Below are 27,188 nucleotides of genomic sequence, written 5' to 3'. Positions count from 1 at the left end.
ATAGTGGGATTGACTGTCACATTATAACGCTCCCATGGCTGAAAGGGCGAGCATGTTTGATGCGGCGGGATGCGAACCTGCGACTCTCAGATGACGAGTCGTACGCCTTAACACGCTTGGCCATGCCGGGCCCCCAAGTTTTAACTTTTTTTTTTTTCATTACACATATTAATTTGTTTAAAACATTCGTAATGTTTTTTTTATTTCTGGTATTTATTCTTTGCGATGGAAGTTCCGTAACAGATGCGTGGAAGTAGATTTTTAGGCGCGGCTTAGAGACTCATAGAATGGCTCTGCGTGTTCTTGTTTGTTTTGCTTTTTGTTTTTTTAAGTACAAACGTTTAGCTAATAGCTTTATCTCTTGACCGATTTGATATCTATTTACAGCCGATGTTATTGGGAATTCTCTCTTATTTAAAATTTAGCCAATAATAACTTTATAAATAAATCATATAATTACAAACTTTGTTTATTCGATATAGATAAATATATATTTTTTCATACACAGGGCTATATTAACCAAGCCAATTAAACGTAAAACCAAGAACAAATAAAAGTATAGCATGTATTGGCACAGCAATATGCATTAAAAAATCAGATATAAACCCTTAAATAACTCATTGTCTCTTAGATTACAAAGTTCTGTGGAACAATCTCTATATATTTGTTAGTTTGTTAGAATAATACACAGTTTGTTTAACTCTTATTACATTGTAGCGTAAAATAAATGTGTGCTTAATACATTGCGTAATCATTTCAGTGAACCAATAACCCGTACCAGTCGGTTTGCGTTAGGTAATGGATGACTCGTGGATCAGTAGATGTCAGGTTTTAGTAAATATTCAGAACTAGAGATCGATAGGCCTTTGGCCCTTTATCCCGTGTGTCATATAACCCGACGTTCGTTAAAACTACCGCTAGTTAAGTCAGAAAATATCGGACTTTTTTTTTCTCTACTCTTTATGTAAATACGTAAAGAATAATGAAATATTACCACTTTCGAAAGCTACAATCAAATGTTTAGATGCCCTTGTTCCTATTTGTTTAGTTTAACCCTTTCAATACTGTTGGGATATATTTATCACAGCGTATATTTGCGCATGGCCATATTATTTACCGTAAAAATATTTTGCACATATAGCAGAGGGTACAACTTGAATGTTCTTTTTTATTGCATCTTAGTATATTTTGGCTAATGCTTCCTCAAACTATCTTTTTGCGCGAATCACTACATCTTGTAAGAGTAATTAAGGTTTCATTAAAAATTGGGAAAATAAAATCATAATTAGAAGATATTCTTGCGCAAGTTTAGTCTCAGGGTATATATATAGAGAGAAAGTGCATATATAACATGTTTCTATAAACAGCTGTAACACAACAACAATACCTGCTTGAACACAAGTAACACAACATCAGTGACCGTGGGAATAAATCTCATACGGAAATTTCAGTAATTGTCCGTGAAAAAAAACGTTCCAAACAAAAACTGAAGTCATTACTTATATATCTCAGTTCTTATGTCTTTCCTATTTCAAAAGTCGTATTGAAAGAGTTAAAATACCCATTTCTTCCCTTTGTCCAAGTAAAATGCTTACAGTTTGTTTTTTGCTAAGACTCTTTATTTTGTTTACGAACAGACTGCTATTACAGGATTATATTATTATATTTAAGTTGCGTTAACTTACTGTCCTGTAACATAAATGTATTAAATCAGCTTCAGCAAAAACACCTTTTTTTTTAGTTTAAATTCTCTTTACAAATTTACCCTTCACGTTTCTCTTGAAACCTTTACACGAAATCTTCTTTAAGAACTTGTTGAAAGTTATTTAATATTAGTTAGATGATCTGTCCTTTTTTTGTTGTTTGTTTTTGTCCTCATCAAATGTAGGAATACAAGAAGCGTTACTAGGTGTGTACTTTATAAATTAATACTTATTATATCACGGGATAAATTTTTCCGTGTCAATAAAACTTTAGAGAAAGATATGACATAGACTAAGTTGGTGCTAATAGGTTTGATGATCAGTCAAAAGACGTGACTTACAAATGAAGTAACAATTTTTTCAAAGGTATATTATTTTGATTTTCGTGTTAAATTTAATCCAAAACACAGTATTTAAAATGAACTTCTGATAAGAACTTAAAATTATATGCTTAGCAATGAGTACAGCCAACCATATATAATGTTCAAACTATATTATTTATATTGGCGAGGACAACAGAGTATAAAGCTCACAGTGTGCAGTTGCTGATTGGGAAACTTCCTACCTGTTTTCGTCAAGGACGTCACCGTATTTCTTCTTTATATCATTTGAAAGAAACTTCTATTCAGTCTATATTTTTAGCTTAGTGAAAAGTTAACCTTTTGGAAGTTAAGAGTGATTATTTTCGTTTATTCAAAATATTTTTCAGGTGTTTATAGAATAAATTTTACGTGCAATGATTTTGTAATTGGTCTGATCTAAAATGTGTATCTTCAATAGCAAAATCCTTCTGATTTTTCTCGTCTTGAAAATCATTGGTATTTTCTGCTTGGAACTTCAAAAATAGTTTTCTTCTTTCCTTTTCGTCCGTACAGTCTGTGCAGTCTCACGTAAGAACATCAGGTGCAACGTTTGCCTCTCTATAGATCTATATAGTATGGATATTTTTTTCTAGGTGACCCGGAAGAAATACCTTCGTGACCACTGTTTTCAAAGTTGCCAAGGTTCCTGTTGCTGGGACCCCAAGAAGTAATCCTTTCTTGATGACTTCGATTAGGGTTGCCCATGCGAACCTCGTGTAAACTTGTTTCTTCATTTTGATAAACTTGGGCATTAGAATTTTCAAGGTATTCTGGAAGTCTATCCCCAAATTCTAAATTTCCTTGAAAAAACTCCTCACTGTTTGACAGCAATCTTGTGTAGTCATCATTTGTGTCATGTCTACTTCTGGTTCTTAAGTTTTCCCTTACAAAGGGTATCTCAGTTTCTTGAATTGTATATGTATTTTCTGCTACTTCACGATCATAATTGCCATTTTGAGTTTGTGTAAATGAATAACCAGCTTGTCTCACTTGTTTGGGTAAATAATGTCGGCCAGGACTTGTGTCTCTTAAACTTTGGGGAGTTCTCTTGGTTTGCAATGTACCATCATATTTCAAATCAGGGAGCTCATCTGATGTATAGAAACGATCATCAATTTTTCTCTTATACTTCTGTAAAGGAGTTTTAACACTTCTCTCATCGTTTGTCCATAAGCCTTCGTTCCAATTGTTAAGATTACTTTCTTTGCTTGAACTCACACCATAGGCCCTACTTGCGAGAGACATTTCATCATCGACACTCGACCACTGATTACTGATGTAAACGTTTTTCTCTTCAGCTGGATTGTATGTCTGTCTTTCATTGTAATATGTATCTAGGCTGTATCTCTGATTCCCACTTTGATTTTCTTCTGACCTGAAGTCTTCATTTCTAGTGTATCTTTCTTCATATTGATCGAACCCCTGATTTCCCGTATATAAAGTTTTTTCTTCTGGAGTGAAACTCTGGCTTCTGCTGTAATACGGTCTGTCGTTATCTAGACTAAATTTTTGTTCCATAGTGTAGAGAGACCTTTCTTCATCTGGAGTGAACTGATAGTTCCCTGTATGCAAATAATATTCTTCAGCTGGGTTATATTGCTGGCTTCTAGTGTGTAAAGGATTTCCTCCATATGGATTAAGTTTTTTACTCTGAGCCTGTGGATATCTTTCTTGGTCTGTAGTGAATCCCTGGTTCGTATCGTACATGGGTCTCTTCAAGTTGGCGCTGAGTCCTTGATATTCTGATCCTTCTACACCCGAGGTGAGACGATGATTTCCAGTATACAAATATCCTTCACTGCTGGGACTGAACTCTTGGTGGTTCGTTTGAAGAGGTTTTTCTCTATATTTTCTAAAATACTGACTCTCCAAGTTTCTTTCTAAATTTCCTGAAAATTGCTGACTCGGGGCCCTATAATGCCTTTCGTCATCAAATGGAACGAAACCTCGTCTGTTAGGGTTAACGTGTCTTTCATTATCAGCGACAAAACCTTGTTCACTGACATGCGCTCTTTTTCCTTCACTTCCATCAAATGTTCCGTGCTTTGGGTCTGAAGTTATTACATTGTCAACATTTTTACTTGATCGTTGTGCTGTGGACTCGGTATCATTCTCACTTTTATCTCGCACAGTTTCCACTTCGGATGGATCACATTTCACATTCATACCATCACCAGACTCGCAACTTTCTGTTAGAATGTTGAACAGATAAGTTTCAGGGCAATATACTGTTGTCTTTCTTTCTTCCTTACAGATATAATATCGTGTGCAGTTTGTTGTAAAATCAGGATAATAACCATCTGCTTCACCTTTGCAGGTGAATTCTAACTGTGGAGGTTCAACCTTTTCAGCCAAACTTTCACACGCGAAGGCCGCGGGATCATCGCAGGATTCGAGATTTGGGTTGTATACCAGGTCAGAAGGACACATAAACGAAACTGTTAGACCATTTGTACACACATGAAACATTCTACAATTTCTTTCTCCGAGAGCAAAAATTCCATTAGATTTGTCACTACAGTTAAAACTAGATTCGGGTACAAGATTGGCCCTCACTACTCTAGAGATGTTGGCGTGTAATCTGTAACTGCGTGCTGTAACTTGACCACAACTGGCTTCACTGGCAGAGTCACAGGATCGAGAAATTGGGTTAAATGTTTGACCACTGGGGCATCGATATGTTGCGCCCATTTCTCCCCAACATTCGTGCCACTTCTTGCACCTGCTCTTAACATCTACATAAATACCTTCATCGCCTTTCTTACATAAAAATGTTCCCAGAAGTGCAGGGGCCCGACAGTCTACTGTTGTGGTATTTTCACATTGTCCTGTTATCTGATTGAATCGCTTCTTTTCTGGACACTTAGAAACATTTTGTTGACCATAAGCACAGACTTGAAACTTTTGACAGCTGGAAAGAAAATCTGCATAAAGTCCTAACCTGCCCTCACAACCGTAATGAGAGATATCCCAGTGAAGAAGGGGGGTGGAAGATATGGTTCCAGTAGTCTGACACTTTATAACCCTCGATGACAAACATAGTCCGCTTACAGAATCAAACAGAGTAGAGGGCGGACAAGATGATTCTATCACTTTCTGGTGGTTAATGCACACATAAAATGAAGTACACTGACTGTCTTCTGCAGGGTATGCACCATCTGAATGATCATTACAGTCCGGATCCTGGGTTGGGGCACAGACAACTTGGGAACGAGGCTCGCAAGTCCCAGTAGCAGGATCAAGTAGTTTCCCATCTGCACAGAATCCCAGTTGAACCAGATTACCATCCCTACAGACTTCGAATTCTCGGCAGCCATTGTCATATCTGGGGTAAACACCATTCGGTTTGTCCTTACAGTCCGCTGTCTGAGGAAACGTACACACATTAGTTTCGGTATTTTCACACGCCAACGAATCCGGGTTGAATACAAGGGGGTAAGGACATGAGTATTTTCTGGAAATACCCCCCTCACATACTTGAAACGCGTGACACATTCTCGTGTAGACAGGATAGTAACCATCCGGAAGACCATTACAAAGAAACTCCTGGGGATCGCCACAGTCCGTCTCTAAAAAGTCGGTACAGTTGCGAGTCTTTTCATTAAACACCATTCTTGCTGGGCAAATAAATTCTTGTACTTCGCTTTCTCCACACCTATAATACCTCCGGCAGTCTTCTGTAATGTCAGCATAAATCCCTCCAGTTTTGTTAAGACAGTCTAAACGAGAGCACGTCACTTCTTCTGATGGTCTGCAGCGACCTCTTCTCCAGTCAAAACGCTTACCAGTTGGACAGCTGTACTCGACTTTTCTGCCTCCTGTAAATAAACAAAATAAAAATGTATACAAAATTGTAACAGGGTCGTTAGGCCTTGGGTGCATCAAACTGATTGCCTTATTTCCAAATTATATATAATTAAAAGTAGCATGGAAATATTATCAACTCTACGTACAAAGCATTCTACATCATTGTTTCTCAAACCTTCCGATATCGGATAATACCTCTTTGACTTCTTGAACTATCGTGGACCATAGAATGTGTTTGAATTTCGCGCAAAGCTACACGAGGGCTATCTGTACTAGCCGTCCCTAATTTAGCAGTGTAAGACTAGAGGAAAGGCAGCTAGTCATCATAACCCACCGCCAACTCTTGGACTACTCTTTTACCAACGAATTGTGGTATTGACCATCACGGCTGAAAGAGCGAGCATGTTTGGTTGGACGGGGATTCGAACTCGCGACCCTCAAATTACGAGTCGAGCGCCTTAACCACCTGGCCATGCCAGGCCTTGTTGAATTGTCTAGGAAGTGTGAAAAGAAAGAAACGATCCATCCTGCTTTCTTTAACAATGTTACGTGTAAATTATTTTCGCGTGATGCTCTTCCCTCAACGGTGGCTTAGTGGTAAGCTAGAGAGCTTAGAACGCTCAAATTTGGAACTCCATTCCTGCGGGGTGCAGAATGCAGAAGGGCCATTTTGCAGATCTGCGTTTAAGCAAGAACAGTTCTTCGCGTGACAGAAGATTAATGTTTTCGTTTCCCCTCGGTGGACACAACAGATGGCCCAGATCTTCTTCTTTATCCTATGATTTCGAATTATAGCTTGTTTGTTCTTGTTATCATTGTGACCTTAATCCTATCGAATTAGAAGTCTGCCAGTAATAGTCTTTACACCTGAAATAGCTAGCACAGTCAGTAACGAACATGTTCCATAGTGGGGTCTCGAAACCTTCAGATTTGGTTCTACCGCCAATACTACCACACACGTAATACAACTATTCTTATTACCACATGGCCCGGCATGGCCAAGCGTGTTAAGGCGTGCGACTCGTAATCTGAGGGTCGCGGGTTCGCATCCCAGTCGCGCCAAACATGCTCGCCGTTTCAGCCGTTGGGGCGTTATAATGGTACGGTCAATCCCACTATTCGTTGGTAAAAGAGTAGCCCAAGAGTTGGTGGTGGGTGGTGATGACTAGCTGCCTTCCCTCTAGTCTTACACTGCTAAATTAGGGATGGCTAGTACAGATAGCCCTCGAGTAGCTTTGTGCGAAATTCCAAAACAAACAAACAAATTTTATTACCACAAACAATACAGTACACAAATACATAGCAGACAATAAGTCCAAAAAAATACGTAACCTTACAACGTAAGACGAACATAGCCCTGAAAAAAAAATTGCAATAAAATCAAATAATCCCCCAAACCAGCTTATCTACCCAAGCATATCTAATAACAAAAGTACAGGGAGGGGGGTAAGAGGTCTGTTAATAACCTGACTCCTCCAGGTCGCCAGTGTCCTAAATACCGATGATTCAACCAACAAGTCAAACGCAAGGGAAGAAAAGTTCCGAGTAAACCTGACCCTCCCAGGTCACACGTAATGACCAAAATACCGACCCAAATAACACGAATCTAACGCTTTAACTAGTGGTTCTTAACCTGGGGATCGTTTGAAGTTTCTCGAGGGGCACAGAAGGTTTGAGAATTATTGGGGAAATCACGGAGCAGTTTGTGGTTTTTGTGGCAAGTGCCTGTAACTGCCCACCAATGATAAACACGCTGAAGTGCGGCAGTTGAACCGCGTCGAGATGTTTGTTTCGCAACCACCTGTCTAATTTTTAGTAAAAATTTTCATATTACAACATTTTGAATTGCCTAAATTTTTTTAACTATATAATATTAATACATCGAACTTAAAATTTGAATATCAAATTTTCCATTGTATTTAGTATATTTTCTCATTATATATATATATATATTATATCAACCCTCACACTGAGTGAATAAGTAGGTTTTGTATATGTTCAGTAATTCCATGGGTTTTACATTTGTTTAGCACTTGTAGCATTTCTCAAGGTCATTTATTTGTAACATTTTCAATAGATTAGGATCTTTATATAGTTTTGTTTTATTCTACCATTACGCAAAGTTCACCATTACAAAAATTATTATAGGGGTCACGGTAATACCCTGGAGAGTCTCAGGGGGTAAGATGATGAAAAAGGTTAAGAATCACTGCAGTTTAAACACTAGGTTATGCCAAGCTTCAAAATTATAGTTTGCTGTATGTCAAACAGTAAGTGATTTTAAAGTATAATTAAATAATAATAATAATTCTGGCGTAACAAAAACAGTAAGTGATTTTAAAGTATAATTAAATAATAATAATAATTCTGGGGTAACAAAAACAGTAAGTGATTTTAAAGTATAATTAAATAATAATAATAATTCTGGGGTAACAAAAACAGTAAGTGATTTTAAAGTATAATTAAATAATAATAATAATTCTGGCGTAACAAAAAAAACACACAGGATTTCAAACAAACAATTCTAACTTTTTATACTGTAGGTATTAACACTTACATAATTTTTATGTCATTTTAACATGTCTTTCAGAATGAAGAATGAAGTATTGGATTTAAATCAGTTCTGACTTAAAAGTTTTAGTTGGAATTTTCACTGTGAATGGCATTACTTGTGAAACGTGAGGTAAACGGCCATCTCAATGACAGTAAGGTTCAGGGATAGTATCCCTTCCCCTAATTTTGAGCTTCTGGTCAAAGAGAAGGGTCAACCAGTCATCAGTGTCTGCCGTGTAAAAGCCCTGTCCAACTCTTTAAACCGAACAATGGAATTTACCACCACTTTTGTGACGCGCCCACGGCCGAAAGTATGGGAAATCTACAAGCTTGTATAATGGCATCACGTCTCCAACCTTAAACTCTTTAATATGCTAACCACTAAGCAACACCAAATTAGTACCCAGCGTCGCCAATTGTGACTATTTACTGTGATTAAGAAATGGTAAACAAAAAATATTGTGAAAATAATAACTTTTTAACTTGGAACTAGATCTAAAAAGTTCAGTATATATATATTAGTTTGTTATAACTCAAAAACAAGCCGAAACAAAACAAATTAAACAAAAACGTTGCATCAACTGAAAAGTTCACAGGGTACAAGCTAAAATGTGGGATTATAAAATGTACCCTGGATTTCGGAGGTGACTGAAGAAGTAGGACCCACATTGTGGTGGGGATACACCGTCTGCCAGTCTTAACCTCCATTCGCCAGTCTCACATAAGAACTAAAGAGTAGCAATAGGTATAGAATTAAAAATAGAAATTAGGAAAGCCAGATGTGGCTGCTCAAACCCACAACGTTCCACATCTTTTTCACGCTTCACTGCTTGCAGACAGTTGAGGGAAGGTGACTGTTCTCCCAAGTAAAGAATTAATTGAAATGAAAAATAAATAAGTTTTTGTTTCGGCTTGTTTTTGGTTATAACAAACTAATATAATTGGTCAAAGTTTTTGATTTGATGTTTTTTAATGCAGTCCTTCTTTGTGATTTTACTTATTTTACTGTTTAACTTCATTGAAATGTATTTATTTTCATTAAAATGTATATATGTATACACATAATAAAATAAAAATTAACAATAAAATTAATTTCCGTTAGGATGTTCTAGATTACTTGTTTGTTTTTGAATTTCTGAAATCTACACGACAGCTATCTGTGTTAGCTGTCCCTAACTTAGCAATGTAACATTAGAGGGTAGGCAGCTAGTCATCACCACCCACCGCCAACTCTTGGGCTACTCGTTTACCAACGAATAGTGAGATTGTCTGTCTCATTACAACGCCCCTCAGCTAAAAGAGCGAGCATGTTTGGTGTGACAGGGATTCTAACCCGCAACTCAGATTACGAGTCAAGCGCCCTAGCCACCTGGTCATATTCTAGATTGCTCTATGTATGGAATGTGTTTATCAGCAATGATCTATGTAAACAAATAGTTAAAGAGAAAAAAGAAATATCTTAATTTTCTTTAACAAAAATTAGTTCTTACACTAACAAATGACAAAATTATCAGGTTTTGGTTTTTCCAAACTGTTTAATCAGAAGCATATTAAGCAATTTAAATTATCATCTTAATTATCGGATTATCAAAAAAGAAGAAACTTTGAAACACTATATAGAACACATAATAAATAATACTAATAAAAATAAACAATAACAGGTTGATTCAGCATAAAAATATACTTATATAAATCGAACAAACCCAGCCTACCTCGACAAAAATAAAAACTTTGACAGTCTTTACTGTAGCTCGTGTACACACCGTCCTCCTGTTGTGAACAGTCCTCCGCCAAGGACTGTGAGACGTCCTTCTTTGGAGCGAGACACTTGAAAGAATTAGGCGAGTCACATGCTGACTCGGGGTTGAACATCATTCCATCTCCGCACCAGAATTTATACTTCTTCCCAGAGTCACACACAAAAAATGCTCGGCAGGCTTGTTGGTAATCAACATAGGCGCCATCTTGGAGACCAGTGCACTCGCTCGCTGTCTCATTAACGGGTGTCTTATTTGAAGAGAAAAACAAAACAGCAAGAATATTTTCGGTTCTTAATCTACACACTGATAAGCATTCACAATCCAGTATATTTAGCATCTGAGATTAACCCTGTAACAGCCATATACTTGCTAAATTAAGGAAGTATAAGTGATCTTTACGTTAAAATAAATCAACATAGAAAAGTTAAACATCATATACTGCATACAATATTTTTCTGCATAAAAAATTAAAAAACACAATTATTCTCTTCGTTTAATGTATAGTAGTCACACACTGTGTTGTTTTCCACAACTACAAGAACTTAGTATTAAGATAGTAGTGAGCTTTACACCAGTTATTAGAACAGTTTAGTGTTGTCTACTCCATGAATTATTGAGATAGCCCAGCACTGCCTGCTTCATGAGTTATTAGAATAGTCTATTGTTGTCTACTCCATGAATTATTGAGATAGCCCAGTACTGCTTGCTTCACGAGTTATTAGAATAGTCTAGTGTTGTCTACTCCATGAATTATTGAGATAGCCCAGTACTGTCCGCTTCACGAGTTATTAGAATAGTCTAGTGTTGTCTACTCCATGAATTATTGAGATAGCCCAGTACTGTCCGCTTCACGAGTTATTAGAATAGTCTAGTGTTGTCTACTCCATGAATTATTGAGATAGTCCAGTACTACCTGCTTCACGAGTTATTAGAATAGTCTAGTGTTGTCTACTCTATGAATTATTGAGATAGCCCAGTACTACCTGCTTCACGAGTTATTAGAATAGTCTAGTGTTGTCTACTCCATGAATTATTGAGATAGCCCAGTACTACCTGCTTCACGAGTTATTAGAATAGTCTAGTGTTGTCTACTCCATGAATTATTGAGATAGCCCAGTACTGCCTGCTTCACGAGTTATTAGAATAGTCTAGTGTTGTCTACTCCGTGAATTATTGAGATAGCCCAGTACTGTCCGCTTCACGAGTTATTAGAATAGTCTAGTGTTGTCTACTCCATGAATTATTGAGATAGCCCAGCACTACCTGCTTCACGAGTTATTAGAACAGTTTAGTATTTTATAATTCACGAATTACTGAAGTTTGGCTAGTATTATCTAAATCACGTATTATTGTGATAGCCCAGTTTTGTTTATTTCTTGAATTAATAGAATAGTCCAGTGTTGTCTGCTACAAAACTTACTGGGATAGCCTTATTTTGTTTACTAGAGAAAGTATTCTTACAGCCCATTATGATCTATTTCAGGTATTATTGGTATAGCCCTCTGATGTCTACGTTATGAGTTTTTGGGAGAGCCAAATGATGCCTACTCCAAGAATTATTGGGATGGCACAATGATATCTATTCCACGAGTTATTAAGACAGTCTATTGATGTATACTCTACATATTATAGGAATGGCTCAGTGTTTTCTATTCACGAGTGACTGGGATGACCCACTGATGTTTTCTACAAATTATTGGGATAACCCAGTAGTGCCTGTTCGATACTCCACGGGTTATCTCAATACTGTTTGAATAACTTCTCATCTACCTTTAACAGTCATAAGCAAAATAAAATCTTATATTTTAATCTGATAAACTAATGTTATATTGTCTACCACCCATTTCTTCATTTTCTATTGTTTCTTATCAGCTGTTTGGCTTTAAAATCATAAAAACATCTTTAAAACCATTGTTTTCTCTTACCTCTTTAATTTCTAGATGTGTTGTTAATTGACAGTTTCCCGAGTGCAGGAGTAATATACCTGTTATTAAAATATATATATATTAATTAATACCTATTTAATTAACTTTTATAGAATATCTGAACATGTGACAAAACTAGTTTAGGTGCACAGAATCTCAACTAAATTATTTTCTTCACGCAGCCGATAAAAAGATAAATATAGATGTAAGATTGCCCAGGCAAAATCAAGGTGAAACTAAAATTCTTACAGCAATGTATTTCTTAGAACACAATTCGAAAACAACTTGTTTTAAACTGGTTTTAAAAACTTTGTTATTAAAAATTGTGAAACTTGTCATGTGTAGATGATTGAAGCAGTTTATATTTTAGAAAGTTACTAAAAGTGGACTTGGATATGTAAGTATTTAAATAGTAATCATTTTTTAAATCGGAGTGTCAATTAGATTCCAGTCACATTTCTGTGACTAGGTTTCTTTTCTTCCCGAAAAAGACAATGAAATTAAAATGTTCAAACTTAACATGCCAGATAATAGGCTAAACGGTCGGCTACGTCACAGACCTCGAGGGTTCAAGTGTAGTCGTTTTTAATTTTGAACTTCTGACCCAAGTAAGGACAACTGGACAACAACATTTGCAACCACAATATATCTGTGCGACCTTTTGGACTAAATAACGAGGTTGGGCGTCCACTGTTCTGAAGGTGCTCAACTTATTAAATGGCGGTAAGGCTTAAGCCTTGGATTCTGCAATGTGCAGTTCGAAATTCTAATCAATAAAATACGCCACTCCAACCTGTAAAAGAAAACAATATTTACAGCATTTTACCATTCTGATGCTTTTAGTGATGAACTATAAAAGTGCTGTCTTTGGGAGGAAAAACTCAGCTTTAAAAGTTATCTAAGGCAGATGTCCACTTCTAATCTTAAGATAGTAAAACCAACGAAAATATTCTTATTTATGTTTACTTTCAATAGAATCGAGATTCACGCTCTCTTAACACAAAACGTAGATAAACATTGTAAGATAATAAAATATAATGTTCAACAATTCTTTATTCAACAACTTTTATGGTGTGAACATCTTTTGCATGCTGATGAAGCATTATTATAATCAAGTACACTTATCATAAGATATTATGGTATACTTATTGTATTTTTAACATCACATTCTTAAACTGTTCCCTAAGGATTTTCAAGAATTAGAAAAGTTTATAAGGATAATGGTATTTCAACCGCACTATATTCTTCATGTCCATTGCCGACGATGCGTTTCGCTCAATCCATAACGAACATAGTAGTGGTTTTAAATACTAATATTATAGACTCTTTTAATTCTTCAAAATTCCTAAATGACTAGATTAAGAAAGTACTGTTAAAATTATAATAAGCCTAACATAATGTCTTATAATAAGTGTAATATACTATAATTATCTAGTTAACACAATATATTCGATTTTTAGGCAAGGATTCACAAATTAGAAACGAGGAAGCTGCAACGCCTAAATAAACACCAGCTTTTGACAAATCATGGCATCCTATAAACAACCGCATTAACAGTATGTATGTACATTTATAGTAACAAGATGAAGTAACTATGGGATGGAAAACACAGTGGTTAACTTACTTTACTTCTATGGTTTTATAAGGGTGAGATACTTAGTTAATAGACCTAATGACAAGAAATGTCTCTGAAGAAGAAACTTCTGCCTAAAGAAAATATTTCAAACTTTTGCAGCCAGAAATTGAAGTTCTTTTTAATGTAATTATTTGAGATAAGACACAGATCAGCGTAGTTTATGAGTTTTAAATAATTTCTTCTAATTAACTTTATTTTAGTGATTACTGATATTTAAAGGTAGCTTTAATTCAAATGTAATTCCAAAAGATTACAGCAACTAAATATATTTTATTAAATTGTCTTTGAATTAAAAGACAATTAAAGACTTAAGTTGGATTTCATCAGTTACAAAATGTTATGTTAAAAGACTTAAATAATTAATTTTAATTTCTTTAATGTTGATATTCTATTGTTTGTTTATTTGTATCGAGGTTAATTTCACTGACACGTTAACTTTAACTGTTAAAAGGAAATTGTTGCCGTAGGGAAAAAGTCACATCAAATGCTGTTTTCAGGAGAAAAATGTTTCCTAAAGTGGACTTGATTCAAAAATCGACCCGAAACGTCTTTTCCTTATATATACTTTATTTATTATAAATTTTTGGAGTAGGAATAGATCACAAATATTCAGCCCGTTTCATTATTGTCGCCCCTCGCTAGTACAGCGGTATGTCTCCGGATTACAACGCCAAAATCAGGGGTTCGTTTCCCCTCGGTGGACTGAGCAGATAGCCTGATGTGGCTTTGCTATAAGAAAACCACACAAACACACACACACATTATTGTTATAATCAGCACGGATGCAGCAACATTATGTAACGACACAGGTGGAACCGTCAAACCTACTATCTCGAATATGTTATAAAACGTTTTTATGTTCTTTCTAGAACAATAAAAAGCCTAGAAAAACATTTGTCACAAAATCACAACCGTTTCTAATGCAGCAACCTTTTCCAGCACTGCCTGTATCTAGAACTATAACAGTGTGGGTACACCTTTTTCTATTTATGTTTTGCTTTTCAAAATTTTGTCATCTTGGTATAATATAATGTTGTAAGCTGTATTTTTAATATTTAGCCTTGCTAGAGGGAAGTCATGATGATGATGACGTAATCACCTGAAAATTTCGTGGGGAGCGTAGGTACATCAACGCTGCCTAAATACGAAAATCGGTGAACAGATAATCAGTAAGTATTCTAGTTAGTTAATGTTTTTAGTGATAGAAGAGTTATTCATTGTTATAAAAGAAACTCGTGGAGTTTGTTCAGTTTCTTTATCAATTAGCGAGAAAATCTTGTAAGTCTATTCGTGAGTTACTCAGGCGTACTTACCATGAGTCTTGAAGTTTATACTGAAACATTGTATGTGCACTTAGGCCGACAACTTAAGTAAAAGTATCCTGTAACAATGGTTAGGGAAAAAAATAAACCAATTTCGTTATCATTACGTGGACTAAACTTGGACATTTGTTTACCATATAATAAAAAAGGAATTCACTCAACGATTGAACATGTTGTAATAATAAACACAAAACTTCGTAAATAGTGACATTTTGGTAGTTTGATAATGTCTAAGATACATAATGAAGATAAATACGTTTAAGTTGATTTACTGTCATTTTGGTTTTCAAGTATAAAGTAGTGAAAAGCTTTTATGTCTGACTTAAACTAACGTGTTTCGTAAAACAGTACGACTTTACTTCCTTATGGAAAATTAATATACAACTGTTATTTACTAATTTAATATCTTAAAATGACAATAATTAAGTGTTGAAGACGACGTACTGTATCCAAAGTTATTAACATGAAGTTTGTCATTTTAATTACAAGATGTTCACATCAACAAATTAATAAATTGTATTTAATGAAAACAACGAACTCGTGAAGGCAGTGCACGAAGTGCCACACTGATTCGGTGGTAAGATGAAATATTACAATTTTTTTAAACTCTGTCTGGGATGTAATGATCTTGACTTTATCGGTTAAATGAATGGTCATGTTGCTTCTAGAAAAGTTATCATGACTTCTAAACTTCCTTACAAAAGTTTAAAAAATCATAACCACAACAACAAGGTTGAGAGAATAGAAAAAATAAATTGTGTAACTATTCATCAAATGTATATTGAGTGTTGTTGACGGTTTTGTGTATTTGTAGTTAACCACAAAACTACACAATGGGCTATTTCTGCTTTGCCCACCACGGGCGTCGAAAGCCGGTTTCTAAGACTGTAAATCTGCAGACCTTTCGCTTTGCTGCTTGAAAGTAATAATAAACCAGTCATTGAAGTACGTAGTACGATTATCTGCTGAAGAACAGAAGCCACAAAACGAGGTTTAGCACGTGTCTTCCCCAAAAAAAAACGGTTAAGTTTCTTTGTTTTTGAATTTCGCGTAAAGCTACACGAGGGCTATCTGTGCTAACCGTCCCTAAATTAGTAGTGTAAGATTAGAGGGAAGACAGTAAGTCATCACCACCCACCGCCAACTCTTGGGGTACTCTTTTACCAACGAATAGTGGGATTGTCCGCACATTATAACGCCTCCACGGCCGAAAGAGCGAGCATGTTTAGTGCGACGGGGATTCGAATCCGCGACCCTCAGATTACGAGTCGATCGCCTTAACCACCTGGCCATGCCGGGCCCGGTTGAAGTTAGCTAACTGCTGAGAGTTACTAAGTTTTAAGTTTTAGAATGTTATTGAAGCTGTTACTTGGGATGTGTTGGAGCGAATAATAACATTGACTACACAAGCTAACTATCAACTGATGAAGTTTCAAACTTGTGTATAGTGTTTCTCTCTTTATGTAAACAAATAAAATTTAGAAACATTTCCAGATCTCAGAAATTAATTACTACACCTAGCTGAAGAAATGACGTAATTTATTTTATTATATGTCGTCTTTCAAAATGTGTAGTGCATACTGAGAAGATTTATACATATTTATCAAAAGATTATAGAAGAACGACCTTTAAACTCCAGGTAATTATAAAATAACTTTTTTGTTTGAACCCTGATAAAGCCGCAAAAGTGAAACATTGGTTCAACTAAAAAGTTCCTTTAAAATTATTTGAATCTTGAAGCCGTTTTTCTCTAACCCGTAAATCTGAATACTTTATTCATATCTCAGTTAGATTACTATATACTATATCAGACAACAATTAGGCCAACATTAACCTTATCCAATCACAGTTAAACTAATAATTGCTTTTTTCTGAGAATATAGCGGGGCTAACACTAGGTGTCAGACAAGCTGGTATTTTAACCACATTTATGAAATTAAATTTATACATTATCAAATTCTCATAATGCCCATAACAAGAAACAATAGAATAGACCAAGGGTCAGCGAAGGTAAAAAAAAAAAAAAAAATCTTTGTTTCTATCGCAGATGAAGGGGGCTTGATCTTTTGGCAGGTGTGGTCCTCCAACGTTTTAAATAGCAAAGGGTGTAACAAGAATTTCACGAACACAGAAATAAACCCAAATAATTTATTAACTCCCATATTTGTTTCACAAAGCAATTTAGCATCGAAAACACAAAAGACTTGTTTACTACTTTTCGAAGGATAACTTTGTTCTCAACCTTGTTCCAACTTCCACTGTACTCACGTTCTAGTAGCTCATAGCAATGACCGCCCTCCGCATTCGATAGAAAAAAGTAGATCGGTTAGATGCGCTCCCAGCTGGGTTATATCCAATAGCTGGTTCTCAGATCGACGTCGACAATTATTTAGAAAGATCCAGGTTATATATTCGCTAAATGTGACCTTGTATATCTGACAGGCCTATACAAGGTCGTTAGCTAAGAATAAATGGAATACCTTGATTTTACTTGCGCCAGTGTTGCTATCTAGTAAACGAAGCAAGGACAAAGTAACAACGACGTTTGAAACGTAGTTCCGTGACGTGGTAATAAAGTTAGTACTGATTCCTTCCTTTTTAAAAGCCAAAAACTCGTACAAGAACCTCAGTTGAGAAGTATCTAGAACTTAAGATCTGTGTGGACAAAAAGAGGAAAAAGCACAAACTATTATTTAAACCAGAACGAGCTTATTATTGTGATGCACAACTTTAGTTGTATTAGAGGTTAACTGGCAATGATTTTTTTTTTTTTAATTTCGCACAAAGCTACTCGAGGGCTATCTGTGCTAGCCGTCCCTAATTTAGCAGTGTAAGACTAGAGGGAAGGCAGCTAGTCATCACCACCCACCGCCAACTCTTGGGCTACTCTTTTACCAACGAATAGTGGGATTGACCGTCACTTATACACCCCCACGGCTGGGATGGCGAGCATGTTTAGCGCGACGCGGGCGCGAACCCGCGACCCTCGGATTACGAGTCGCACGCCTTACGCGCTCGGCCATGCCAGGCCTTAACTGGCAATGAGAGAAAACACCGACTGTAAATCAAAATGGCGCCCAAAATGGCTTTGAAATGGGCGGAAATAAAGAACGTTAGATATTTTCCTGAGGTTTGAATACTCTATATTTCACGCTGTAAAAGCGTTTTCATTCTGAAATGTTAAGATCATTTATAGCTCGATTTTTGAAAACCTGGTGTTAGAAATACATAACACTGCATGATACTTAATCTTTAAAACGAATTTAATTAAGTCAAAATAATTTTTCAAGCTATTAATTTTGGGCCCTGTTCTCACAATCCGAGAGTCCAACTAAACATACACGCACACTTAGCAGAGGGAGGCGTTATAATGTCACGATCAATCCCCCTATTTATTGGTCAAAGAAGTAGTCCAAGAGTTGGGGGTTAGGGGTGATGAATATCTGCCTTCCCTCTAGTTTTTCACTGTTAAATTGGATATACAATATGGCACAATGAGTGTGTACCATAACAGAATGTGCGATTCTTCTTTCTTAAGAGTGTATGCATTTTATTGCAGCAGAGTCAGATTGAATTATCTGCTCTGTCCACCGAGGGGAATCGAACCTCCTGATTTTAGTGTTGTAAATCCAAAGACTTACCGCTATCCCACCGAAGGACTTTTTTTTTTTTTTTAAGCAGAGGCCCACTTTATCTTAATGGCTTTTCGGCAATAGTTTTTGAAACAGTGTAGAACATTATAAATTATTTGAACTAGCTGTTTTGGCCCGGCATAGTCAGATGGTTAGAATGCTTGACTCGTAATCTCAGAGTCGCGTGTTCGAATCCCTGTCACACCAAACATGCTCACCCTTTCAGCCGTGGGGGCGTTATAAAGTTACATTCAATCCCACTATTGGTCGGTAAAAGAGTAGCCCAAAAATTAGCAATGAGTGATGATGACTAGCTGCCTTCCCTCTTGTCTTACACTACTAAATTAGGGACGGCTAGCGCAGATAGCCCTCATGTAGCTTTGCGCGAAATTTAAACGGAAAAAAAAAATAGTTTTGTTTGTAAGTTATGTTTTCGTTGTTTTACTTTAGATATAGTTCAGCCAGAGGATTTAGATTTTATAATATTCAAGTTAGTCATTCGATTTCTGCAGTAATCGTAGCGTAGGTGTAGTTAGCTCGTTGCGCATTTTTTTCTACTTAATGAAAAACACATCGTTACCGTTATTTAAGCGCAATGGTACAATCGGTGCTACAACTACATAACTATTTTTTTATGTTGTATATTTTGTTTTGTTTAAAACTATTCTTTTTTGTTTAAATTGAAAGTGTGACATGGAATTAATCGTGGTATAGCATTGCTGGGGTAAGTTAATATTTTTTTGTTGTAATTTATTACGATCATTGTAAATCACCATAATATTCTGAATATCAGGATGTTATTATATTTTTTTTCTTGAATTATGGGATACCAGTAAATAAATTAAAACTGAGTACAATATTTCATGAGGGGGGAGGTAGAATAATTGTGATTTTCTTACATTATCAACGTGTTAATGAAACGAAAAGTACTGGTATGTGAGGGTGGGTGGGCGGTAATTTTATGGACTGACAATGCCTAAAATCAGGGTTCGATTTCTCATGATGGGTGGAGTGCAAATAGTGCATCGTGTAATTTTGGACTAAGAAAACAACAAAGACTACCGCTTAGTTTTAATAAAGTCTTATAAAAGTAATGGTGACGTCGTGGGAAACATTTCGTGTCTTTTTCAAGGATTACTGACCGTTACTTAGGTATGCGTCAAATAATAGTGAATGAGCGGAAGGCAATCGATTGAAAAATGTTCTTTTGTTGAGTGAGATTGTGCTCGGGGCCTGAACATTCACTTGACTAATTTCGCAGATCCAGTACAAATGTATCAGTGAATGTGAGCTATGCGAGGTCGGACTGTAGATTAAAAGATCATGGTGCGCGTCCCGTTGCCCAAAAATAACCACTCTCCGTTCTTTAGGGGATCAAATCTCACTATGTACCAGACAATGATAGCCCAACAGTTCGCGATGGGTGTCATTGATTAACCATTTCCCTATAATTTGACTGTTCAAAATTAGAGACCATTATGCAAAGATAGCATTTATATAGCTATACGTGAAATTTTGAAACAAACAGTCCTTTGAAAGCTTACTCCATTGTAGACATTTCTTAAACACAAGGCGCAGGTTGGTCCTTTGTTAAAACTCTTGATTTCAGAGCTAGCAGGCCTATTTCGAATCCATGCGATACAACAAAGTATTTCCTTCTTCCAAATTTAATTTGTAGATGCGTTAAAAAAGTAACAGTCAATCCCTTATCGTGGACGGAACTTTTGACTGACTGCTTTCCTCTTCCAGTTAGTAGTTCTATTATAATCCGAGGGTCGCGGTTTCGAATCCTCGTCACACCAAGCATTTTGCCCTTTCAGCCGTGGGGGCGTTATAACGTGATGGTAAATCCCACTATTCGTTGGTAAAAGAGTAGCCGAAGAGTTGGCGGTGGGTAATGATGACTAGCTGCCTTCCGTCTAGTCTCACACTACTAAATTAGGGATGGCTAGCGCAGATGGTCCTTGTATACTTGACTCGAAATTCAAAACAAACAGAACCAGTAGTTCTAAATTAGAGACGATGGCAGATGGCATTTGTAACTTTGCTATAAATATATATTCCCTAATGCATTTTTACGCGAAAATTCTGAAGTGGGTAAACAATGTTAGTGAAAGCAAGTAAATAAAAAACAGTACATTATGTATTCTATCGTGTTAATTAATATTAAGAATAAATAACAGATCTCTTAAGCTATATAACAATCTATATAAAATCGCTGGATTTAAAATTAACTTTCCTTCTTAAGCCTCTTTCTTGTAGTATGTTGCAGTTGTTAGCTCCACTTAAAAGCATTATTTTATAAACACTTAATCACTTGACGCGAGTTCTCCTTTAGGGCTCTACGGTTAGTGAGTACATAATATAAATGTTGAAATTCTTATTTATACTTTTCGTCTAGTTGAAGTGGGTTTTGTGGAAGTATACGATTAATTGCTGTAAAGTGGGCTGTAGTTGTCTTTCGAGATCGGAGAGGGAGTCATTTCGCCACATAAATAAAATTGTAGAAATGTAATTTATCATCCGAATGTTATTATTTCAGTTTGTTGGTAATACATAATTGCATTTAATTTAAAAGGTTAATTCCTAAACAGAAATGGCTTTGTGGCGATTTTTCTAAATTGAAATTTAGAAGAAAAATAAAACAGTGGTTATTTCCTAAATGTTCAAACATGACGGTTGTTGTAGTATAAATTTTAGCTTTTGTTTTCTTCAATGACGAAATAATATATTTCTACGAGACGTTTTCAGTTTTTTTTTAAATTGTGTAACTTCTAGTTCACGATTTAGTTTTCACATATTTCATTCTTCGCATGCAGTTTTCTGTAATTTAATGTATTCATATTTGCAACGGAATTTTTGCTCAATTTCAGTATGTGTAGTTTTTTTTTATGAGAAACTTGAGTGTAACTGTATTAATTAACTGCACTAGTTTTTGTCTATGGCATTTTGGTGAGGTAACTGTTGTTGTTTTTAATAAATAAAAAAATAACATACCTGCTAACAGTTTGACAACTGAGAGGTTAGACATCATCACAGTATAACAGAATCATCAAATATTCTTTGTTCTCAAAGATGGTGAAAGAAATAACTGTTGAGAGGGAATACTAAACTTGTGGTTATGAACTCTCTTGGATAACGGTTTTGCGATGTATAACGGTGTTCAGTACACTTCGATAAGTAGAAATAAAACACTTCTTTTAAATGCGACTGGTATTGAGGAAAGTGGTGTGGTAGATGCTCTCTGAGCAATAGAAAACTTTTCTGAATATTCAGGAATATCGTCAGTTTCAAAATACACCAACGTCCTGAACTGTCTGTTCAAAAATAACTAATAAAGACGCCTATGGCCAGTATATGACAATAGTTTAAAGAAAATATACTCTGCTGTGGCCTCGTGCAGATATTTTGTGATACAAAGCGCGATATTATGACGTTCAAAGGATATCAAGGAGAAGAACAACTTAAAAGCAACTCCTGGTGACGGGTGTGGCAGGAGAAAGCCGTCTCTCTAGTGGTTTGATGGCTTTTTTTTTTTTAACTGTTTTATGTGTACTGGACGTGTTAAAAGCGAATCTAGGATAAGTTGAATTTTTATACGTGGTGTCCTTGAAATTATCACGCTTCTTTCACGGACGTAATCCTATCAATGTATGAAGAACTCTGGGTTTCAGGATATTTTGATATCTTTTCAACATTCGTCAGCGATTAAAAAAAAGTGTGTTGCGGTTTTCCCCAGTGTTCTTAACTCGTGGGAATAAATTGAAATTACTTACTGAAATTATTTGAACAATTTGTTTAAAATAAATAAGTTGGATTTAAAAGTAACAAAAAATATTAACACTCCGTTATACAAAACGTCAAACTGACTTAATATCACGTAATGTTTCGCCAGGTTAACCTATAAAGATGTTGTGACAATAATTATACTCAGCGTATCCGATAATAAGCAAATTTAAAAAAATCTTATGTTGCACAAATTATTTATAATTATGCCAAACAAAATCAAATTATATAAAAATTAATATTACATAAATAGCGGGAAATAACTGATAAAATAGTTATTTCAAAGAAATAAGATATTTATTAATAACAAAATATTTGTTTAATTTCTCTCAAAACTTACTCGATAGACCAGAGAGTTTGTGTTTGAATTTCGCACAAAGCTACACGAGGACTATTTGCGACAATTGTCCCTAATTAAGCTGTGTAAGGCGAGAGGGAAGGCAGCTAGTCATCACTACCCACCGCCAACTCTTGAACTACTCTTTTACCAACGAACATTGACCGAATATAAACTAACAGTTAACATGAGTCTATGATGACAATCCAACAAGTAAGGTTTATATCTGTCTGTCTGCGTGCGAGCTTTTGAGATGTTATTTGAGTCATTGTACATGAAGTTAAGCTTAAAAGTAAATGTAGCTTGTAACTACAGTTATTCACTTGATAAAGAAATGAATTAATTCGATATCGTTTCATGGACTGGTGCATAGTTTGGACAATTAAACAAACATAACAGATGAAATAGTTCTGAAGATTAAAGCATGAATTTAAAAAAGACACAAGTCTTTAATAATATATTCATAATTTTGTTTTTATCTTTGCTACACGAACTGGGAACTTATTTAAACTAAAAAAAAGATGTTTAAATGCGAGATGTTAGTAAGTAATTTTGTGTAATGAAATATACGAAACAAAACTATAACATTTATAAGTTCTGGTCAAGAACATGTTAAATCAGGTAATAACACTAAATACTTTGGTATATAAGGTTTAATTTCTTACTAATGAAAAACACTTCATAATTACACAAAGAATATTTCTTCAGAAATACTCATAAATTTTGAACAAGAAAATATATAAATTTTATAATCTCAAGCAAATCATGCTAAACACACATACTATAAAAACAAAGAACAGGCTAATGTTAAGAGGAATGCAGTTGTCTTAAACACCTTGAGATTATAACAGAAAAACCACAAAATAACAGTTTCAACAGAAGTTTTAATAATTAAAATAACTGGTTTAAAATTCACAAACATTTTTGTAATAGTTACAACTGATATAATTGAAATATTTTATTTTTATATGACAAGAGACAATGTGTGTAAACATCTATATACTCTAAATATTACTGATGGTTGAAATAAGCATGGAATTTTTAACATGAAATGTATGTTTCAAGAAACATTTATGTCAAAAATGCTTTTAAAAAAAAATCAGCCCACCTTAAAGAGAAGTAACAAAACTAAAGATCCATTACTTTAAAAGATGAGTTTTGTACTTTATAATTTTCATTCAGCCTAATGAGTGATTCAAATTATTATTAAAGGATTATAACAAGTACATAATTTAACACAAATCTGTTTAAAAACTGAAGTTGTATCCATTACATCTAGATAAATATTCAATATTTTTAATAATGCACACATTTATAATAGTATGTACTCATTCATAAATTAAAGTTTTTACTAAGTTCAAAGAATTTTCCTCCTAGTAAATATAAATACTTGGAGTTAATCAAATAACTTTAGTTTACTCTTTGTTACAATCATATAAGAAATTTTTTCTGTTGATAATTTGATAGCACACTTAAAAAAAACAACTGACAGCCAATGTATAGTAACACTGATAAAAACAATATAGATGATAAATTTTAAACTAAAGAAAGGAGGATTAAGATAAATTTCCTCGAAACAAAATTTAGTTCAAGATATTTTTAAAAATATAGCTTTTTTTTCCTAAACCTTTTAACAATGATTTTAAAAAAAGTGATGACTAGTGTTAAAATTCAAAACTTTAATTCTTGATTTATCATTATTTTAAAACACTGGAAATTAATATTGTGGAGACACTAAAACATTTCAAAATATAAACATTGTTATCTTATCAATGGTGTTTCTGAAACACAAACTCTTGTTTTTCCAGTAAATCTTATCAGTGTATTTAAAGTTACCTTAATAATACAGGTAATGTTTTCAACACTAAGTCACATTATAAATAGGGGTAAGCAACCTAAGGTTCATCATTCAGATCTGGTTCCTTGAATTATATATTATGGTTTTTTCAATCTCTTACTTATTCATACACAAATCAAAAATAAAAATACACACTAAGTAACAAACAGCATATTCACAAACTTACCACTGGTCTACTTGTATCTTCCTACCTGGCTACTTTTTTTTTAGAATGACCCACCTACCCTATTGTCTTAATTATGTTAAGAATCCTATTTTACCAAGTTCTGATTAATTGAAGAACCTGCTAACATGCAGTATGCACACTTACACAAGCCATAACCTCTAACCACAGTTGTACTGTGTTTTTAAAGTTCCAAAGTACAATGTAGTTTTAGATTTTGTTTTAAAAATATAAAACAATTTTAGTTAATATCTGTTCCAGCCAAAATGAACTTAAATGTTTGCTTTTTGTAGATTTCAATTTAGCCTTTATGTGTAAAGAATGACTCACTCAAAAAAACACATGTCTGCAATGAGTTATGTGAACAACAAAAGAGAGTGATGTAAACTATTAGTGTGGTTCCATGAAGGTGGGAGTTCACATCCAACATGTTTATTATGATCTTAAAAGTTCATTTGTAAATACAAGTTTACCCTAATATGTTAAGAATTCTCCAACAAAAGTAAAACCTTGCAGTAAATGTCTTTATCTGAAAACACTAATCATGATCATGCTGTAAAAATGGTAAATCAGTTTGACAAACAGAAAACATATGTTCTGCTCTGTATTTTTCATTTGCACTACTGCATGTTCTTGGATGATATGGTCATGGCAATGTAACATAGAAGAAATATCTGCTATTCTGCCACTGGAAAATCAAACAAGAGATGACAACAAATTTAAAGCTGTAACAGGTTTAATGAAAAGGAGATACAGTTAGGGAAACTTGTTTCAGGGTATACTTGGTGGTCCACCAATCATCACAAATTAACACAAAGGATTTGTTACTCCCATTGTTCACCAGGAACTGTTTTGTGTCCTGAGCTTTCTAATGTTATAGAACTGTTTGTGCTTATTGTCAACTGGATTCTTGTACAAGCCCTCAGTTCCAGTCCCTTTCAGAAGAATGGATTATGAATGTTTGGATGTAAAACTATATATCTAACAGGAATTGCAAACATTCCTAGAGATAAAAGGTGATAAACAGCCCAAACTTTCAGACTGTGACCACTTTCTCAGGTTTTATTATGTCACAGACATTGATGCTTACTTAATTCAACTTGATCTTTAAGTGTTTCTCTACAACAAACAGTTTTTGCAAATGAATACAAACTGAATCTGTCCATCAGTTACCAAGACTGGCAGACTGATTCATTCTTTGACATAATGAACACAAGTTTGAGATTCATACACAAAGTTGATAAGTTGGAACTGTGACAGATTGTAACACTGTTCAAGTTGGAACTGTGACAGATTGTAACACTGTTCAAGTTGGAACTGTGACAGATTGTAACACTGTTCAAGTTGGAACTGTGACAGATTGTAACACTGTTCAAGTTGGAACTGTGACAGATTGTAACACTGTTCAAGTTGGAACTGTGACAGATTGTAACACTGTTCAAGTTGGAACTGTGACAGATTGTAACACTGTTCAAGTTGGAACTGTGACAGATTGTAACACTGTTCAAGTTGGAACTGTGACAGATTGTAACACTGTTCAAGTCTTGTTCTTTAGACTCCTGCTGGCACATCACCTTGTTCAAGTTTATATCTGCCAACATGAATCATGTGTAGAACAATTAGATCTGATGATTATTTCCAACATCATAATCAGAGATTTAGAATTGGAAGTTGGTAACCTTAAGGATTCAGGCATCTGGGTTGAGAAGTTTGACATGGTAAGCTCAAATCTAGAAACTTTCCCATTACATACAGAACAAATAAAACAATGGGACTGGATTGATTTGAAGAAACTGGAGCACAAATATAGCTCCATTCTCCAACTCTGGAATGGTCTTCCACTTCCACAGTATCATCTTCCCATCTTAACAATGTTTGGTTCTACCTGTGTATTCAGACATTTTCCTACATCAGAAACAATCTGTGCTCAATACTAACAGTAGAAAACTACAGTTGACCAACTGTGAAACAGACTTCAGAGAAAGGAACAAAGCTATGTAACAGCACCAATCTCATTACAAGAACACACTGTAAATATAATAATCAATTTACATTTTCTTTAGTTTTACTTATACAGTATTTCATTAAGTGTGTGTGTGTAACACAAGTGTTTATTTTGATTTCATGCAATATACTTGTCCTAAATTCAGTTTGGCTCCCAAGACCTAAAAGGTTGTCAACCCCTGTTTTAAAAGATACATGAAATGTAGAAGTTTGGTTAAAAATAAGTACTTATAAACGTTCAAGAAAAGAAAACATCAATGTCATAATACAAGATGGTTTAAAACTGCTGTCACCAAGATGGTGTAAACATTAAGTGTATAATCAGAAACAAATAATTTGT

General features: G+C 34.9%; 3 protein-coding genes across 4 annotated transcripts in view; 1 reads left to right on the top strand and 2 right to left on the bottom strand.

The window, feature by feature from the left end:
* Positions 1-27,188, top strand: part of LOC143244029 (uncharacterized) — a 156,838-nt gene that overhangs the window by 55,301 nt on the left and 74,349 nt on the right. The gene's annotated exons all lie outside the window — the stretch shown is intronic.
* LOC143244028 (anoctamin-2-like) overlaps positions 1-27,188 on the bottom strand; it is a 91,840-nt gene that overhangs the window by 43,438 nt on the left and 21,214 nt on the right. The gene's annotated exons all lie outside the window — the stretch shown is intronic.
* Positions 452-22,202, bottom strand: LOC143244025 (uncharacterized). The gene is made up of 4 exons (XM_076487982.1): positions 21,698-22,202; positions 12,111-12,169; positions 10,138-10,432; positions 452-5,883 (listed from the first exon to the last, which is right to left on the bottom strand). Exons 1-4 carry the CDS (start codon positions 21,732-21,734, stop codon positions 2,624-2,626), a joined length of 3,651 nt encoding a protein of 1,216 aa, XP_076344097.1. The 5' UTR covers positions 21,735-22,202; the 3' UTR covers positions 452-2,623.

This window comes from Tachypleus tridentatus, chromosome 2 (assembly GCF_004210375.1).
Source record: "Tachypleus tridentatus isolate NWPU-2018 chromosome 2, ASM421037v1, whole genome shotgun sequence".
Lineage (NCBI taxonomy): Eukaryota > Metazoa > Arthropoda > Merostomata > Xiphosura > Limulidae > Tachypleus > Tachypleus tridentatus.
This window is presented reverse-complemented; position numbering and strand designations above follow the sequence as displayed.